This window comes from Podarcis bocagei (genome assembly GCF_964188305.1).
Source record: "Podarcis bocagei genome assembly, chromosome: 15".
Taxonomy (NCBI): domain Eukaryota; kingdom Metazoa; phylum Chordata; class Lepidosauria; order Squamata; family Lacertidae; genus Podarcis; species Podarcis bocagei.
In genome coordinates this window covers 43,367,760-43,387,332 of record NC_138141.1, presented here as the reverse complement: position 1 = coordinate 43,387,332, position 19,573 = coordinate 43,367,760, and the positions used below count along the sequence as shown (strand labels likewise).

General features: G+C 47.5%; 1 protein-coding gene across 2 annotated transcripts; it reads left to right on the top strand.

Moving 5' to 3' along the window:
* The first annotated feature begins 2,491 nt into the window (after positions 1-2,491).
* On the top strand, positions 2,492-19,074 carry NLE1 (notchless homolog 1). 2 transcript variants are annotated; one of them, XM_081172147.1, is made up of 13 exons: positions 2,492-2,587; positions 3,640-3,806; positions 6,828-7,045; positions 8,128-8,207; positions 9,053-9,129; positions 10,096-10,193; positions 11,158-11,350; positions 11,997-12,132; positions 12,529-12,575; positions 14,000-14,202; positions 15,089-15,248; positions 16,722-16,792; positions 17,717-19,074. In XM_081172147.1, the coding sequence occupies exons 2-13, from the start codon at positions 3,672-3,674 to the stop codon at positions 17,727-17,729; spliced, it is 1,431 nt and encodes a 476-aa protein (XP_081028273.1). In that variant the 5' UTR covers positions 2,492-2,587; positions 3,640-3,671; the 3' UTR covers positions 17,730-19,074. The 2 variants fall into 2 exon arrangements, with proteins under 2 accessions (XP_081028273.1, XP_081028274.1); XM_081172148.1 differs by having other exon boundaries at positions 2,508-2,587; positions 3,646-3,806.
* The last annotated feature ends 499 nt before the right edge of the window (positions 19,075-19,573 follow it).

The window sequence follows — 19,573 nt, the reverse complement described above, 5'->3', positions numbered from 1 at the left end:
CTGCAAAGTTTGCAGCAGCACGTGCAACAAAATGGCGTCCAGCATTCAAAAAACCCCTCAGCTTGCATTAACTAGACACACACAAGGCATGCAAGCTCCACCCCCCAGTCATTCTTAGACTTCTTATTGGGTGAGCAACACAGCCAAGCAACACAGTTGGAGCCTCCCTGGCCAGCAGGGAGGGAGGGAGAGGAGCTGTTTCCTTTGAAATTTAAGGGACATCATTTAAGGGACATCATCAATAAGGGACAGCAGCGGGATATGGCGCTGGAATAAGGGACTGTCCCTTCAAATAAGGGACACTTGACAGCTATGGGATATATCGATCTAACAGCACTGATAACCTGTTACGTTTCCCATTTTCTGTTATTACGCCATCTTTTTCTTTTTAAATCTGTGGTGAGATTTCATTGCCACCCTCCTGATTTTATGGTGATATTTAGTACACAATTGCAGCTCCAGCCTTTCTGATACTGGCTGGGTAGAGCCATTGCCTCTTAATCTGCTCGTGTCCCGATGTGCATGTTTACTGATTTCCAGCTCACACTCCCATTTTTATTTTTATTTTATTATTTGCTACTTTTCACATATTTTTAAAACAATCATCGCTCTGGAAGCCAGAAATTAAATACCACTCTCCTTCTTCAGGAAACAGGAACTGGCAAATCAATGCTTGGGCGGGGGAGGCAGGGGGAAAAGGAGTATTTAGGATGTAAGTCATCATGAAATAAATGATAGTGTGGAACCACCGTTTTTAACCCCACTTCCAGCTGGTTGCAGAAAAACAGGGTCTTCACACAGGTACAACCCCAGTGCTGCACCTAGATTCGGTTGGGGGGGGGGGAGACACTTCAGAAGAAAGAATTCACTGGAACTGAAAAATAAAAGCAGTGCTGTTTTGGAGGTGGAACACGAGGATAGAGGGCTTCCTTTCAGAGAAGGGCCATGCTGTAATCTACCACAGCACCAGGGTGATTTATGAACCTTCCTTCCTCTGGATCAAGGTGATAACGAGGCTTTCAAGTTTTGCTGTTGTTTCCGGCAGCATGAGGCTAGCTTCTCCCACCGCTATCACAGTCTGCCTCTGAGGAATCACAAGGCGTGGGGAGAGTTGCTCTTAATGCTCAGAACCTGCTTGGGGGCTTCCCACTGGGGGCACCAGGAGGCTGGGCTAGATGGGTGCTTGTGAAACATGGACCACTTATAAGCGCCATCTCCAACTCCTCGAAAGATTCCATCAACAATGTCTCCAAAAAATATTACACATCACTTGGGAAGAGAGGCGAACTAATACCAGTGTACTGGAAGAAGCAAAGTTCACCAGTGTTGAAGCAATGATTCTTCAACATCAACTTCGTTGGACTGGTCATGTGTGGATGCCTGATGATCGTCTTCCAAAGCAACTACTCTATTCCGAACTTTAAAATGGAAAGCGTGGTGCTGGTAGTCAACAAAAGAGGTTTAAAGACTGTCTCAAGGCAAATCTTTTAAAATGTAGTATATTGTTGTTGTTTAGTCATTTAGTCGTGTCCGACTCTTTGTGACCCCATGGACCAGAGCACGCCAGGCACTCCTATTATTATTCTATATGAGGGTTCAACGGCTAAGGCGTGCCAGGTGAATGGAAAAGCTCCGGTAGCAGTGGCTTGGCATGCAGAAGATCCTAGGCTCCAACTGAAAGTCTGAATACATAACACCAACCTAGAGGTAAGCAGATGATGGGAGAAAGCCCCTGCCTGCTGCTCTCTGCCAGAGACCTTGAAAGGCCACTACTGCCAGTCAGAGTAGAGAATACTGGCCTTTATGGACCAAAGTTCTGTCTGACCCCAATCAAGATCAAACATGTTGTTGTTTAGTCTTTTAGTTGTGTCCGCCTCTTTGTGACCCCCTGGACCAGAGCATGCCAGGCACTCCTGTCTTCAACTGCCTTCCGCAGTTTGGTCAGACTCATGCTGGTAGCTTTGAGAACACTGTCCCACCATCTCGTCCTCTGTCGTCCCCTTCTCCTTGTGCCCTCCATCTTTCCCAGCATCAGGGTCTTTTTCAGGGAGTCTTCTTTTCTCATGAGGTGGCCAAAGTATTGGAGCCTCAGCTTCACGATCTGTCTTTCCAGTGAGCACTCAGGGCTGATTTCCTTCAGAATGGAGAGGTTTGATCTTCTTGCCGTCCATGGGACTCTCAAGAGTCTCCTCCAGCACCATAATTCAAAAGCATCCATTCTTCAGCGATCGGCCTTCTTTATGGTCCAGTTTTCACTTCCATACATCACTACTGTGAAAACCATAGCTTTAACTATACGGACCTGGCAAGGTGATGTCTCTGCTTTTTAAGATGCTGTCTAGGTTTGTCATTGCTTTTCTCCCAAGATCAAACAACATAATATACTGTACTGTATACTCAAGCCACGGCTCTCGTGCAGTTCCCCACTTTCCCCAGCAGGTGGCGGTGGAGTCCCCCCCGTGAGACTTCTAGGCGCAGGGAGATGACGTTGTCAATTTCCCCTCCACGTGGGTGCAGCTGGCTTGCTTGCTAGCAAGAAGGAAAAAGTCTGCTCGGGGACTCCAGAATCCTAAAAGTGGATCGGCAGGTAAAGACCCGCTTTTCTGTCTGCACGGGCTGCAAAGGGTTTTGACCCATGGGGTGGGTGGAAGAGAGGGGGCTTGGGGAGGGATGAAAAGCAGAATTTTGTACCAGGGGTTGAAAACGAGAAACGTGGGAAGGTTTAGGAGTATGTGCGTGAGAGAGAAGGAGGTTTTGCTCCTGGTTTAAGAAGGCACCAGAAACTGATCTAGGAAAAAAAGGGAGACCTAGGTCCATTATTATTATTATTATTATTATTATTATTATTATTAATTTTGTTATTTATACCCCCACCCATCTGGCTGGGTTTCTCCAGCCACGCTGGGTGGCTCACAGCATATATCAGAACATACTAAAACATCAAACATTAAAAACTTCCCAATATAGGGCTGCCTTCGGGTGCCTTATAAAAGGCCGATAGTTGTTTATTTCCTTGACATCTGAAGGGAGGATGTTCCATGCAATTGGAGAGGGCACCACGGAGCCAATAAAAAGGTAAATGTAAAGGTACCGTTAGGTCCAGTCGCATATGATTCTGGGGTTGCGCGCTCATCTCGCTCTATAGGCCGAGGGAGCCAGCGTTTGTCCGCAGACAACTTCCAATTCATGTGGCCAGCATGACTAAGCTGCTTCTGGCGAATCAGAGCAGCGCAAGAAAACGGCGTTTACCTTCCTGCTGGAGCGGTACCTATTTATCTACTTGCACTCTGACGCGCTTTCGAACTGCTAGGTTGGCAGGAGCTGGGACTGGACAATGGGAGCTCACCCCGTCGCAGGGATTCAAACAGCCGACCTTCTGATCGGCAAGTCCTAGGCTCTGTGGTTTAGACCACAGCGCCACCCGCATCCCTCGAAGCCAGTAGCCCTGGTTAACTCCACATTCCAGCAGGCCACCAGGGAATCAGCAGAAAGGCCATCGACATGGGATAAAACATCCCCTGCCACTCTCTGGAAACCATTTGGATCCATTAAGTTGCGGACCATCTGAATTGGTCCCACCTCCCTGCAGAAGGGAAGGGCCGAGTTCGCCCATATGATTGTCTGTGTTTTTATTCACAGGTCAAGGTGCAAACCTTAACAAAAAAAATAAAATGACGGCGGACGTGGAACGACTCCTTATCCAGTTCAAAGATGAGGCCGGTGAGGCATTGGGCTCTCCCTTTGATGTGCCCATCAACATCACGCCAGAGAAGCTTCAGCTCGTCTGCAACGCGCTCCTGGAGAAGGTACTGGTGTTGGGGTCATAGTTAAGGTTCAGGGGGACTGGCTTCCCCCACGAGAAGCCAAAGTCACTTGCTTTTTGAATGCTACCCAGTCTGTTTACTCCACAGACAAATGCAGCTCTTCAAGGTTTATGAAATGACTACTCACCCAATCTGAAATACTCCCTTTGCAGGCAAGGCTAAATTCGTTAAAATAGAGCTCCAGAACAGATAAAAATCCAGGCTTCTGTCCTCTAGTCTCCACTCTGTCAAATATTGATGAGTTCAAACCAATTAGCACAACGTTAAATTTAAAAGTAATTAAAAATGTCGAGAGCTCAGAACCACAGACTCCGCCGCTTTTTGTCATCTTTTTTATTTGTTTTTCAAAAATATAAACATAAAACATTGCAAAATCCAAATATCGAGATTACTCTGAATCGCCTGACTTTTCCTCCCCATCCTTTCCATGGGTCCTTTTAATTCTATTTTCAACTGCATATCAGTACTTCTCCAATTTTTCATCTTCCTAAATTATCTATACATTCTGTTATATTACAAGTGTGTTTAAAATCCTGCTAATGTTTTGGCCTGTTTACAATGGTTTTTGTATATATATTATAAACATTTCCCCTTTTTAAAATTTCTTGTCTTCTTGATTCCTGAGCTGTCCAATTAATTTTGCCATTGTGGCATAGTCCTTCGACTTGATTTGCCATTCTTCTCTGGTCGGGGTTCTCTCTTCCTTCCAAACTCTGCCGCTTTTTAAATGCAGAACGTCCTGGGTTTAATCTCCAGGTAGGGCTGAGAATGCTCCCCTGTGGAACCCTGGAGAGCTGCTGCCAGTCAGAGTAAGCAGTACTGTGATTGATGGGCCGGTGCTTCTGGCTTGGTGTAAAGCAGCTTCCTAGTGTCCTAATCAAATCCACCCTTCATTCAGAACCATGAGGACTAGAACCTTGCTTTAATTTTATGGGGAGGGCTGTGGCTCAGTTCTAGAGAGTGCTTTGCATGCAGCGCCCAGTGTTCCCTTTGGCTTGCGAGCTACATTTCCAGTTCCCGAGGATCTTTTGCCTTTGAGCAGGTAGCCAGCTGTGCTGGGCCAGGGGGTAACCCGAGCAACACGGTCCAGGTCCAGTCCCGAATCCAAGGGTTCCGCGAGGAGTCAGTCTGACAGGGCCAAGGCAGGAAAGCAAGCACAGGGTCTCAGGCAGGTTCTGGCAAACAGCAGTGACCCTGGGGCGGGGGGGTCCAGCAGCCGGGGTAACGGCTGGTCCTGAGCCCCCGGTGACTCACCTCCCTGTCTCGCCCAAAGGCAAGCACTCCTCCTGCGAGTAATAGTAATAATAATAATAATAATAATAATAATAATAATAATAATAATAATAATTTATTATTTATACCCTGCCCATCTGGCTGAGTTTCCCCAGCCACTCTGGGCGGCTCCCAATCAAGTATTAAAAACAGTACAGCGTTAAATATTAAAAACTTCCCTGAACAGGGCTGCCTTCAGATGTCTTCTGAATGTCAGGTACAGTGGTGCCCCGCAAGACGAATGCCTCGCAAGATGGAAAACTCGCTAGACGAAAGAGTTTTCCGTTTTGGAGGTGCTTCGCAAAACGAATTTCCTATGGGCTTGCTTCGCAAGATGACAATGTCTTGCGAGTTCCTGCTGGTTTTTTTTCCTCCCCCCCCCCCCTTTTGCTAAGCCGCTTATCAGCTGATCCGATCAGCAGATAAGCCGCTAAAAGCCGCTAATCCGTCAATGGGCTTGCTTCGCAAGACGAAAAAACCGCTAGACGAAGAGAATCACAGAACGGATTCTTTTCGTCTTGCGAGGCACCACTGTAGTTGATTATCTCTTTGACATCTGATGGGAGGGCGTTCCACAGGGCGGGTGCCACTACCGAGAAGGCCCTCTGCCTGGTTCCCTGTAACCTCACTTCTCGCAATGAGGGAACCGCCAGAAGGCCCTCGGCGCTGGACCTCAGTTTCCGGGCAGAACGATGGGGGTGGAGACACTCCTTTAGGTATACTGGACTCAGGCCGTTTAGGGCTTTAAAGGTCAGCACCAACACTTTGAATCGTGCTCGGAAACGTACTGGGAGCCAAGTATTCAGGTCTCTCCTTCTCTCAGACCTAAGCCTCTACAGCTTGGGATACGTCGGTGGGTTACTAGACCCAGGGGCCGCCTCAGCCTCTCCTGACCCAACCGGTAGTGGAGCAGCAGTAAGTGATGGCCCAGCTGAAGGCAACGAGGTCATCCCCGCATCTGGAGCCAGGGCAGGATCAGGCCCCTGACTCAGCCCAGCTGGTGCTTGTTGCAGGGGAACCTGTGCAGACTGGGACTCTTCAGAATCAGGCCCCAGACTCGGTTCCGATGCCGCCTGAGGCAAAGGATCCAGTGCAGACTGAGACTCCTCTGGCTCCGAGCCCGAGCCCAAGTCCCAGGCTGTCAGGAAACTGACATCGGAGCAACAGGAGAAGGAGAGGCTCTCCGATTCTGCAGGAGAAGGTACCAGCACCAGGGGGAGACGCAGCTTGATAGAGGGGGAAGGAAATCAACATAACACCAAGGATCCAGGAGAGCAAATGGGGGAAGAGGGGAAAGGGCTCCGGGATTCTTCCCTGGACATCAGTGAAGAGAGCACTGGTCCTCCACTACCCACGCCCTCCCTGCGCAGAAGACTCCCGCGCAATGAGAGGCGGAGACGACTGGGTGTCAAACAGCTTTTATGCTGGAAAAGGTTTAAGAAACGCCCACAGACAGATTCTGCTAGCGACTGAAGCAGCCATGCTGAGATGGGCTGTGCAGTCAAGACGGTGTAACCCAGGCCGTTAAGCTCCCAAACGGGGACAGTTTACGCACGAGTAACTCCAAACCACTACACAGGCCATCACACCAACGGGAGAGCCCGCATGAAAAGTCCTGTCAAGCAAGGAGCGTTAAATTCCCTTTTTTAAAAACAGCGATTCGCTGTTGCCAAAGCAGTGCACCTAACACGCAGTGTCTGCAGCTGAAACCCCGACTCTCTCCCATCATAGGAGGAGCCGCTGCCGCTGGCTTTCTATGTGCGAGACTCCGAGATCGTGGCCTCCCTGCAGCAGACGTTGGCAGGGCAGGCCCTGGAGACGGAGAAGGTGGTGGAGATCGTCTACCAGCCGCAGGCTGTCTTCAAAGTCCGTGCCGTCACCCGCTGCACCAGTTCTTTGGAGGGGCACAGCGAGGCCGTCATCTCGGTCGCCTTCAGTCCCACTGGGAAGTAAGTTGAGGGTCCAGCCGGGGTCCGAGTGGGGGAGAAGTACAGAAAAGGAACAGGCAGAGCGTTCCAGGCAGGGTGGATAAAAATCAATTATTTTTTTAAAAAATCATATTTTTTAAAATTTAAATCAGATTTTTAAAATAAAATGCTTTCGGAGGAAAAATCTTTCCAAAGATAGTTTTCTATTTAAGTTACATTATAGTCTAAAGGCTATTCATCGGGAAATAAGGATTTGTTTGAAGTTTTTCCTGTGTGCTAAAACTCAGTCTAAGTTGTTTAACACGTTTAACCACATCAGTTAACAAACATGGATACATACGCTATGTTATTGCTTTAGTTAAATAAATTATTTAAATTGTTCTTAAGGAAATGATTGTTTTTCTCCTTCCAATAAAGGACAGCAGTAAAGTTGTCCACATATAAACAGTTAACTTATTAAACCTCACAATAATTTCTTAATTATCTGTCTATGTATTTCTAATTGTATAACCAAATCAGTAATTGCTGATATAACTGTAAAAACTACTCTGAAAATTTATTATTCTAAAAATGAAACCTTCCTCTCGTTGTAAATATTAAGAATGAGCAAGGGTACCAGCAAGAATGAGTTTCTGTAAAAAGAGTGATTTAAATCAAGTCTTACTGACTAGTGATTTAAATTGATTTGATTTAAATCAAATCCACCCTGGTTCCAGGGATGACTAAATGGCTGGCTGGAGCCGCTTTGACCTTTCTTTGCTAGGTTGCGTCCCAGCGATGCACGGAACCTCCTTGCCCTTGAGCGAGGTGATAACGAGGCTTTCAAGTTTGACTGTCACTTTGTTTCCCAATGAGCAGGGTTCCCCAAACTTGCGCCTCCGGTGTTTTTGGGACTACAACTCCCATCATCCCTAGCTAGCAGGACCAGTGGTCAGGGAGGGTGGGGATTTGGGTCCAAAAACAGCTGGAGACCCAAGTGTGGGAAAATCCTGATTTAGAAGATGGGATTGTGCCTGCTACACAATCCCAGAATCTGCCCTGGAAGGTCCCAAAGTGAGAATCTGCATGCACCCACCTGTTTCCCCCCCCCTGTCCTTTTCAAGGTACCTCGCCAGTGGCTCTGGGGACACAACTGTGCGCTTCTGGGACCTCAACACGGAGACCCCGCACTTCACGGCCAAGGGTGAGTCTCAATAAGGCTGTGGAAAAATGTCTTCCAGGAATCTGTTTTGAGTTGGTGGCTGCCCCAGGGGCTTGCGGATGGACTATGTCTATCTGGCTTTGGTTTTTAGGGGACAAAAGCCATGGCTCAGTGGTAGTGCATTTGCTTTGTAGACAGAAGGTCTCAGGTTTGATCCCCGAGATGTCCAGGTTGGGCAGGGAATTCTCCCCATCTGAAAATCCACATTTTCTGCCTGTTCGGGCACAGAACATGTCCATGTGGGTTCTAGTTTCTTTCCGCTTGCTGTTGATTTTAATTCTCTCTTGAATCTTAACAAAATACTTTTTTAAAAAAAATACTCTCACTGGCTCTTTCTTTTTTTAAATTTATTTATTTGGTTTTATCCAAATTATAGTTTTACAATCACATATGCAACATAAAAACAAGATTCTATAGAACAGGCATCCCCAACTTGCGGCCCTCCAGATGTTTTGGCCTACAACTCCCATGATCCCTAGCTAACAGGACCAGTGGTCAGGGATGATGGGACTTGTAGTCCAAAACATCTGGAGGGCCGAAGGTTGGGGATGCCTGCTATAGAATCTCCTGGACTTTCCTCCTCCCCTTTGTGGGTTCTGTTGTTCATCATTTCCTCCTGCATCTTTTATAATAATCCGAATATTTTACATCTCCCTTATATCCAAAATTCACCATTAAACTACAAGTATTATTCCAATCCCACACACAATTTTAACTGTTTGCAATGGTTTTTAAGATAAGTTTAAAAATTTTCCCCATTCTTTATTAAAATTTTGTTTTTCCTGATTTCCGATTCTTCCGGTCATTTTGTCCATTTTTTTCACCAGGTCACCGTCACTGGGTGCTCAGCATAGCCTGGTCTCCTGATGGCAGAAAACTGGCGTCTGGGTGCAAAAACTGCCAGGTACAGGGTGTCCCCCACCTCTGGGTCTTGATACTCCCTCTGAATTCATCCTGGGCTGGGTCTTTCTTTCTCTGAGCCGAGGACAAACAGGGACCCTCAGCAAAAAAATGTTGCAGCGCGGCGTGCTTTTGTTCAGAGTGCCAGCCATTCCCTTTCACGAGTTCCTCCATTCCGTTTTCTGCCTCCTAGTCTTCTGTCCCTTTCAACAGACAAGAGTTGTCCTCACCAATAAGTGCAGGGAAATATTGTGCTGTTGAGTACTTCTGATCAGGATGCCCATTTTGGGGATGCTCCATTCCACATTGCCCTTTCTGGTATTCTCTCCCTGCGCACAGACAAGGACCAGCCTCTCAGATAAGGACCAGCACAACAACAAAGTGTTGCTGTATCAGGCGCTCCTGTTCAGGATGCCAGCCATACCCTTTTTTGGGATACTCCATTCCACATCGCCCCTTCCAGTATTCTCTTCCCCATCGCAGACAAGGACCAGCTTCGTAGTTAAGCAGGGTTTCCAACTAACTGTTGCAGTGTCAAGCGCTCCTGTTCAGGATGCCAGCCATACCCGTTTTGTGGATACTCCATTCCATTCCACCCATATTTTGTTTCTCTCCTTTTTCCTGCCAATGGACAAGCTGTGTTCGTGGCCAGTGAGCACGTTCAGTCCTCACTGAGCTATTTTAGGTTTTCCTCCCCCTTAACTCTTTCCACCTCTATAAAGCTTTTGGGGGATGGCGTTGTAGTTCTGCAAACCTTGATTCCTTGGACGTGACTCTTGCCACTTTGGCGATCACTGACGGCTAGCCGTGACGGTGATGTTCTCCCTCACCTGTCAGAGACAGTATACCTCTGAATGCCAGCCGCTGGGAATCACAGGTGAGCAGAATTGCTGCTCAGGTGACCTTTGTGTAGCAATCTCTCTGTCTCCCTGGGCCGCAGCCGTATTTCTGATTTTATCCTTTCATGCAGATATTTCTCTGGGATCCCGAGACGGGGAACCAGATCGGACGGGTCCTCGTGGGGCACTCCAAATGGATTACTTCTCTCTGCTGGGAGCCTCTACATCTGTAAGTCTCCCCCATTCTGGACACCCCCCCCAAAAAAAACCCCTTCTAATCCTTTGGGTTACCTTGGATTGCAGAACTATTTCAACCCATTCATCCATCTGCATGGTGTAATGGTTAGGATGTCAGGTTAGAATCTCCCATTCAGCCGTGAAGTGACCTTAAGCTAGTCGCCATCTCACAACCTGACCTCTCTCCCTAGAGCTGAGCATGCCTTGAATCAGCACAAATACAGGAGAAAAGCCTGGATTGCTGTACCGGCTCTAAAATCTCTGTTTTTCCTTTTTTAAACAAAAAATGCAAGGTTCTAACCCGTAAAACAGTTTAAAACTCGTGTCAACTTTAGAAACATCTGGGTAAGGTAAAGGTAAAGGGACCCCTAACCATTAGGTCCAGTCGCGGACGACTCTGGGGTTGCAGCGCTCATCTCGCTTTATTGGCCGAGGGAGCCGGCGTACAGCTTCCGGGTCATGTGGCCAGCATGACCAAGCCGCTTCTGGTGAACCAGAGCAGCGCACGGAAATGCCATTTACCTTCCCGCAGGAGTGGCACCTATTTATCTACTTGCACTTTGATGTGCTTTCGAACTGCTAGGTAGGAGCAGGGACCGAGCAACGGGAGCTCACCCCGTCGTGGGGATTCGAACCGCCGACCTTCTGATCAGCAAGTCCTAGACTCTGTGGTTTAACCCACAGCGCCATCTAAACCAGGCATTGGCAAACTCGGCCCTCCAGAAGTTTTTCAGCTTACAACTCCCATCATCCCTAGCTAACAGGACTAGTGGTCAGGGATGATGGGAATTGTAGTCTCGAAACATCTGGAGGGCCGAGTTTGCCTATGCCTGGTCTAAACAATGATATCTTTAGTAGGCACGGAAACAAGTATATCGTGAGGACGCCTGCCTGATATCAATAGGCAGGGAGTTCCAACGCCTTAGTTTAAGGTTTCCTGGTTTTGCCCACTGCAGGAACCCGGAATGCCGCTACCTGGCCAGCTCCTCCAAAGACGGCAGCGTCCGCATCTGGGACACAGTCGCAGGCCGGTGCGACAAGATCCTGACGGGCCACACGCAGTCGGTGACCTGCGTCAAGTGGGGCGGGGACAACTTGCTGTACTCCTCGTCTCAGGATCGGACCATCAAGGTCTGGAGGCCCCTGGATGTAAGTCTGGGAAAGTCTGAGAAATTAAGAAATGCAGACTAAGCGATAAAGAACGGAAAATCATCAGAGGTGGATGACGAAAGTCTAAAATATTGTATAAGATAAGAAGTTATGCTAAATGATTGTTGAAAATGATATGTAAAAAAAACAATAAAAATGTATTAAATGTATTAAATGGTCAAAGGCCTGGAAACGATGCCTTATGAGGAACGGCTAAGGGAGCTGGGCATGTTTAGCCTGGAGAAGAGGAGGTTAAGGGGTGATATGATAGCCACGTTCAGATATATAAAAGGATGTCACATAGAGGAGGGAGAAAGGTTGTTTTCTGCTGCTCCAGAGAAGCGGACACGGAGCAATGGATCCAAACTACAAGAAAGAAGATTCCACCTAAACATTAGGAAGAACTTCCTGACAGTAAGAGCTGTTTGACAGTGGAATTTGCTGCCAAGGAGTGTGGTGGAGTCTCCTACTTTGGAGGTCTTTAAGCAGAGGCTTGACAGCCATATGTCAGGAGTGCTCTGATGGTGTTTCCTGCTTGGCAGGGGGTTGGACTCGATGGCCCTTGTGGTCTCCTCCAACTCTATGATTCTAAAAAAAGAGTTGTGAGTCAGGGACTGATTTGCCTTTTTTCTGTTCCGCTTTTCAGGGAGTCCTCTGCCGCACACTTCAGGGCCACGCGCACTGGGTGAACACCATGGCTCTCAGCACAGACTATGTTCTCCGCACTGGGGCTTTTGAGCCAGCCGAGGCCTCCATCAACCCCCAGGACGTCAGCGGATCCCGTAAGATCACACTGCGCCCTTGGGTGGCATCAGGCTCCCGCCTCTCCTTTTGCTTTTGTTCAAGGCAGGGAGTCATAGAATCCTGCAGTCGGAAGGGAACCCAGGGGTCATCTAGTCCAACCCCCGCAATGCAGGGATCTCAGCTAAAGCATCCATGACAGATGACCAGACAACCTCTGCTTATAAACCCCCCAAGGAAGGAGAGTTCACAACCTCCGGGGGGAATTCTTACTCTGTCTCTCTCCCTGGGAGAAAGGGAGCTGTTGCTACAGCTTTAGCACCATGAAATCAGCATGAAATGCAGGATTTTGAGCGTCCTTGGGAGCTCAGTGTTCTAACCAAGCTGTTTCCTCTGGCTGCAGGTAGTTCCTAACCTGCGTTTCTTTCTTCCTACAGTGGCAGAGATAAAGCAGAAAGCACAGCAGAGGTACAGCCAAGTCAGGGTAAGTCTGCCCTCCTGCCTGCCCTGGCCACGAAATAGCCGCTCGGCTGCAGCTCCCAGAGCTCTCAGCAAAGGAGTTGGTTGTTCAATCACTCTGGCAACTGTGGCTCTGCAGAGGAGAATAGGGCTCGCCCAACAGCACCCTCAACAAACTCTAGTTCCCCCGTTTCTTTTTCTTTTCCCCCCAATAATTTTTATTATTTTTTTCCAAATATCTTAAACACAATACAGCTTAACAATCTAATTCTCCTTTCAATCTATATCTTATCCAAATTAACTTCCCTCCACCCCTCTTCTGGCTTCTTTACATTGCTCTTACTTAAGCATGATTACTATATATACATTCTATAAATGTCTATAATTCCTTAATAAATTTTTGTATTATACTTTAGACAGGTACATTCCTTATTCTATTACAGCATTACATCTTGTGGTCTAACCAAATGTTTACAATAAATGTTATGAGTTTTATTTCAGTCCTGTGTCTTTATCTATGTACAGTTTTCTCTAAGTATACCATAAATTTGGACCATTCTTTTTGGAATTTCTCATCATCCTGCTGTCGGATTCTTCCAGCTAGCCTTGCTATTTCCGCATACTCCAATACTTTCTGTTGCCATTCTTCAATTGTCGGGATATCCTGTTGTTTCCTTCTCTGTGCGAGGAGTAGTCTTCCTGCTGTTGTGGCAAACAGGAAGAATTTCTGATCTTCCTTTTTAATGTCCTCTCCAACCATTCCTAACAAAAATGCCTCCGGTTTGTTATAAAAGGTGTACCTAAATATCTTTTTTAACTCATTATACACACTATTCCTTGTCACACAACCACCACATGTGGTGAAAATTTCCCTCTCTTACAGTGCATTTCCAACAGTTCTTATTTTACATTTTGTACATCTTTGCTAGTTTGGTGGGTGTTAAGTACCACCTATATATCATTTTAACAAATTCTCTTTTAAGGTCATGGATGCAGTAAATTTTTTTCCTAAATTCCATAGCCTTGTCCATTTCTCATACTCAATATTATATCCTAGGTCCATTGCCCACTTAGTCTTGACCTCCTTAATTTCTTCAGCTTTTGTATGCCATTCCAACAAAAAAATCATATACTTTAGTTCCCCAGTTTCTAGGGGTGAAGCTATGGCGGTTTAAAATTGTGCTTTAAATATAGAGCGATGAGGCCTCCGTCTTGGGCAGCTGGTTGCATCTTGCGCCAATGAGTTCCCAAGTTTAAGCCTTGTTGAGTTGTGTTGGAAAGAATCAAATGTGACTAACTTGGGCCTATTCATTTCATTGGCTCCCCTTGGGCATAGTTGATGAGCAAGGAATCTGGTGCATCTTAGGGGGTGGTCGGCCCCAGAATGAGGTGCTGTCCCAGAATCCCATTCTTCTCGCTGAAAGAGGGCGCTTCCTTCTCTGCCCACAGGGCACGGGGCTCGAGAGGCTCGTCTCCGGGTCGGATGACTTCACACTGTTTCTCTGGGTGCCTGCAGAGGACAAAAAGCCTTTGGGGAGAATGACCGGCCACCAGGCGTTGATCAACCAAGTCCTTTTCTCTCCCAACACGCGGATCATTGCCAGTGCGTCCTTCGACAAGTCCGTCAAGCTGTGGGATGGCAAAACGGGCAAGTAAGTTTGTGATAATTATACCGTTTCCCTTTATCTCAAGCCGCTTCACAATTTTCCAAGGAAGAGCTACGAAAATAATGATGGACGTATCAAAGTACTCCCTGTTACAGGGAAATGATTAAAAAGAGCTATATTTAATCAAAAACACACACGCGTTTGGTCTTAGGCCTCAGCTGCGCCTTGGGAATTACGATTCCTTTCAGTTTTCCAGTTCGTCTTTGTAAAACAAGTTCCAAGTCCTCATGAGGGCGTTCCAGCAGGGATGCTGAAAATCAGAGGCTCTTCATAGGCTGGTTCTGGAGGGAAGGGGGATGAAGCACATTCGCGTCACAGTCTTAACACAGTTGGAGTTCTTGTTATTAAATATACCAAGAAAAAAGCACACCAAGAACTCCGGCCGATATAAGTTTCAGTAGTGGGAGTGGTCCCTACTCGCAAATCAATGGTCAGTTGTAACAAAAACTAATCCATTCAAAAGTGTGTACAGTGGTGCCTCGGGTTACATACGCTTCAGGTTACATATGCTTCAGGTTACATACGCTTCAGGTTACAGACTGCTAATCCAAAAATAGTGCTTCAGGTTAAGAACTTTGCTTCAGGATGAGAACAGAAATCGTGCTCTGGCGGCGCGACAGCAGCAGGAGGCCCCATTAGCTAAAGTGGTGCTTCAGGTTAAGAACAGATTCAGGTTAAGTACGGACCTCCGGAACGAATTAAGAACTTAACCCAAGGTACCACTGTATTCTGACAAGGATTACAAACTCAAATAGAGATTACAAACTCAAACTCATAAGGATATGTATAACACAATAATTCGTTACAGAATTAGAGATTGCTGTGCTTTTTTCTTGGTAGAGTCTTAACACACACACATTTCCCACACTAGGTACCTCACCTCCCTGCGGGGGCACGTATCGGCGGTGTACCAGATTGCGTGGTCGGCCGACAGCCGCCTGCTGGTCAGCGGGAGCAGCGACAGCACACTCAAGGTCTGGGACGTCAAGACACAGAAACTGGCTGTTGACCTTCCTGGCCACGCGGACGAGGTAAGGCCCTAGTCAGTGGTGAGGTTTTTCCTCAGGGCTGCTTGGGTAGGAGAGGACGGGGCGGCAGATTGAGGACCCCGACCCCAAAATTGGCCCGTTGGTGGTTTGTGGATCAGAGGTAGGGAACTGGAGCCATACCCCCCTTGCAGGCTGATTATTGACAGGTGGGCAAAACCCCTTTCAGCCAGATCCATTGTCACTTGACCTGCACCTGGACATGCTATATGACATCAGGGGGTTCCTGATTTTAAGCTCTTCTAAAGGGGCGCGGGTGGCGCTGTGGGTTAAACCACAGAGCCTAGGGCTTCCCAATCAGAAGGTCGGTGGTTCGAATCTCTGCAATGGGGTGAGCTCCCATTGTTTGGCCCCAGCTCCTGCCCACCTAGCAGTTCAAAAGCATCTCAAGTGCAAGTAGATAAATAGGTACCGCTGCAGCAGGAAGGTCAACGGCGTTTCCGTGCGCTGCTCTGATTCACCAGAAACGGCTTAGTCATGCTGACCACATGACCCCGAAGCTGTCTGCGGACAAACGCCGGCTCCCTCGGCCAATAAAGCGAGATGAGCGCCGCAACCCCAGAGTCGGCCACAACTGGACCTAATGGTCAGGGGTCCTTTATGTTTTTAAAGGGGCCAGAAGAAGAGTTCACTTTGTTTAAAGGTAAAGGTAAAGGACGCCTGACAGTTAACTCCAGTCTCAAACGACTCTGGGGTTGCAGTGCTCATCTCACTTTACTGGCCAAGGGAGCCGGCATTTGTCCGCAGACAGTTTTTCCGGGTCATGCGGCCAGCATGACTAAGCCGCTTCTGGCGAAACCAGAGCAGCGCACGGAAACACCGTTTCCCTTCCCGCCGGAGCGGTACCTATTTATCTACTTGCACTTTGACGTGTTTTCGAACTGCTAGGTTGGCAGGAGCAGGGACCGAGCAACGGGAGCTCACCCCGTCGCGGGGATTTGAACCGCCGACCTTCCGATTGGCAAGCCCTAGGCTCTGTGGTTTAGACCACAGCGCCACCCGCGTCCCTTTGTAAACTTGGTTTACAAGCTGCAAAAAACATTTCTTTAACCCCCCCCCCCCGCAAGAGGGACCGATTCGATCCTTGCTCACTTATCTGTTAAATACTTCTATATCCTGACTGTTTGTGCCACCCAAAGCCTGGCTGCCACGGTCCTGGTGGAGGGCAGGTCAAATGATTATACACGCACCACATAACAACCCGTTGTCGTTTCCTGAACTCAGCCTGCTGAGAACCTGAGTGTGCACTACCTTTCTCGCGCACAAAAATGGAAAATGAAGTTGTTAGTCCTCAAGATGGCTGGGAGCTTGCTCGAGTTGCGGTGGTGAAATCTTGCTCGCTCTTTTCTTCTGGCTTTGCTGTTTCTTTGGCAAAGCCCACTGAGGCGCATTTGAGAAAAGCATCTCCGAGCCCCTCAGAGCGGCTGTGGACTGACCCTCGTCTTGTTCCCTTCCCAGGTGTTTGCAGTGGACTGGAGTCCCGACGGACAACGGGTAGCGAGCGGTGGGAAGGACAAATGTCTGAGGATGTAAGTCGTCCCCCCACTGTTTGCTAGTTCCTTGAGATATCAGGGCAGGGGGTTTTGCCTGGAAGGTGGGTCACTCCATTATCTTCAGAAAAGGAACATGATCTGGAAGCTTCTCTCCCCTTTTCATTGCACTTCTGGTGTCACTGCCTGTGTGTGAGAGAGAAAAGTGAGGGAGTCATTAGTGTACCTGGCTATTTAGAATAAGGGGGGCCAATGTGGCGCCCTCTAGGTCCTTTTGGACTACAACTCCCATCATCCCCAGCGAGTGGTTGCCCAATGGGTGTTGAGAGCCTTTGACATACACATTGGTTATCCCTGATTTAAAGAGTACATTGGTACCTCGGGTGACATACGCTTCAGGTTCAGACTCCGCTAACCCAGAAATATTACCTCGGGTTAAGAACTTTGCTTCAGGATAAGAACAGAAATCGGGCTCCGGCGGCGAGGCAGCAGCAGGAGGCCCCATTAGCTAAAGTGGTGCTTCAGGTCAAGAGCAGTTTCAGGTTAAGAACGGACCTCCAGAACGAATTAAGTACTTAACTAAAATTAAGGAGAGAAGAATATAAAGGGCAAGTCTCTGCCCCCAAGGGGTCTACAGTTCCACATTTTCAGTTCTGTTGGCTGTGTGACCTAGCGACTGAAAATCAGGCCTGATCAGCCACAGATCTCACTGGGTGTGCTTGGGCGAGTTGCTGTCCGGCCTGAGCTACCTCACAAGGTTGTTGGGAGGAGAAAGTGGGTATCATTACCCTGTGGGGGAACCCACAGGTCTTGCCGCACTACAACTCCCATCATCCTTGACCCACTTCCTGGGAGCTTGTGGAAATTGTAGTTCAGCAACAGCCGGAGACTCCCCTTCAGCACACGCCTTTGAGGAAAGGAAGAATACAGATATTTTCGATGTTTTTCTTCTTCTTTAAACAGATGGAGACGATAGCTGTGAGGAAAGGACTGTCACAAATGGAGCCCATCCGCTTGGCGGTTTTCCCCCCGGCACAGGCTGTGGCCTGCCAGCCTTCCATTTTCAGGACGGCTACTTGAATCAAGACTGTTCTCTCTTTTTGGATCCAGATAAAGGAGTCCGCTCCTCTCTTGTCAGTCGGCCTCTGGGCTACTTGATGCCTCTTTCTAAGTTGTTGCTGCTCACAGTTGTCTAAAACCTACACACACACACCCCCTGCCAGTCTTCCCTGATAAGAACTGGCGCAGTCTAGAAGTCAAAGTGGAAGCAATCCAGAAGGTCCTGAGTTCGAATCTCCCCATTTTAGCCATGGATTCACAATGTGTCGTTAGGCCAGCATCGGCCCACCACCACCATCCCACCATGGTCTGAGAAAGGGATGATAATCTTATTTCTTCTCCTAATCGCAAACCTGGGTGCTGAGTGCTGAAAAGACGTTTCCATTGAGGAGCAAGACAGAAAGTTTGAGCACTGATAGAACCCCCGAGGTTCAGAGAAATGATAAATAAATTGACAAATCTCTCTTTTAAGCAGTTTGCAGCTTACCTTAAAATGCCAAACTGTGTGTATTTTCAAAGCACCAGTGTAAAACATCAGAAATGAAAATCGGGAAGCACAACGAAGTTCCCTGTTTAAAGTAGCATAATTAGCTGAAAAACAACATATTCTCTTACATGTGCGAAAAAGAAACCCATTACAAAAAAGAATCGAATGCAAAAAGTATTCCGCGAGTAAAGCACCATTAGCAGCTAAACAAAAATAATGGTTTGTATTAAGTTTAACTCGGGGCAGACGCATTGGAATTGGACTCACGGTACCCAGGTTCATTATTTTATGTGGATCTCAAAGTTGGACCGCTCAAATGTTTACCAGTGTGTGAGTCACAGTGGTCAATGGGAGGAAGTTAACATTCCATAAGGCACCTTGGATTTATTTGTTTACCAAAGAGACTAGTCCCTTTGAGGTCAGGGCAAGCGTGCCACGGCCTTCCTCCCCCTTTCTGTTCTAATATCATTTGTCTTCATTCAGCTGCCTCAGAGGCCTGTGCCCAGGGAGGAAGGCAGCCTATAAATATTTTAAATAAAGAGCTTTTGACAGCCAATGTGTAACGGTTAGAGTGCCAAGACCAGGGTTCAAATCCACCACTCAGCCGTGAAGCTCACTGGGTCACCTTGGGCCAGTCCCCGTCTCTCTCAGCCTAACCTACCTCACAGGGATGTTGTGAGGAAAAAATAGGGAGAGCAGTGAGCCATGTTACCTTAAGCACGTTGGAGGAAAATGTGTTTTGTAAACATAATGAATAAATCAATTTTTAAATTGCCTTATTGATTCCCCCACCCCATTTTTTTTGTTAAGCCATCCAAGTAAAACGGCCATCGCTGTTTAAATCCACAATCTAATAATTTAGGAGATAAGCATTATTCTGGTGGATTAGAAGAAAAGGCCATCTGGTCCGACCGACATCCTTGTTCCCAGAGCGGCCAATTGAGATACCTCTTTGGAAACCAGCAAACTGCGGAAGAGCAGCTTTGTTTTCTCTCCGGCTTGTGATTTACGGGCGCAAGGGATCATTTCTAGGGAACAAAACTGCCGGCATCTTAATGCCATTTTGCAAATCTATGGTGCGGCTGCATTTGGAATGCTATTTGCAGTTCTGGTTGCCTCGCCTCAAACCTCCGAATATCGTGAGGGGAGTTTGATCACATTCACATTTTGTTATCTTTCTGGTAAATTGAGAATACAAGAAGAGCCACAAACACCAGGCCATTTGCAGAGAGCATCATAATACGAAAAAGAGTGGAAAATTATTATCTGTTCCT

Excerpts from the sequence above, each read along its gene's own strand:
- NLE1 (XM_081172147.1), top strand. The coding sequence starts at position 3,672 with ATGACGGCGGACGTGGAACGACTCCTTATCCAGTTCAAAGATGAGGCC. Across the intron at positions 7,046-8,127 it reads GCCTTCAGTCCCACTGGGAA|GTACCTCGCCAGTGGCTCTG; the intron begins GTAAGTTGAGGG and ends GTCCTTTTCAAG. Across the intron at positions 14,203-15,088 it reads TGGGATGGCAAAACGGGCAA|GTACCTCACCTCCCTGCGGG; the intron begins GTAAGTTTGTGA and ends TTCCCACACTAG.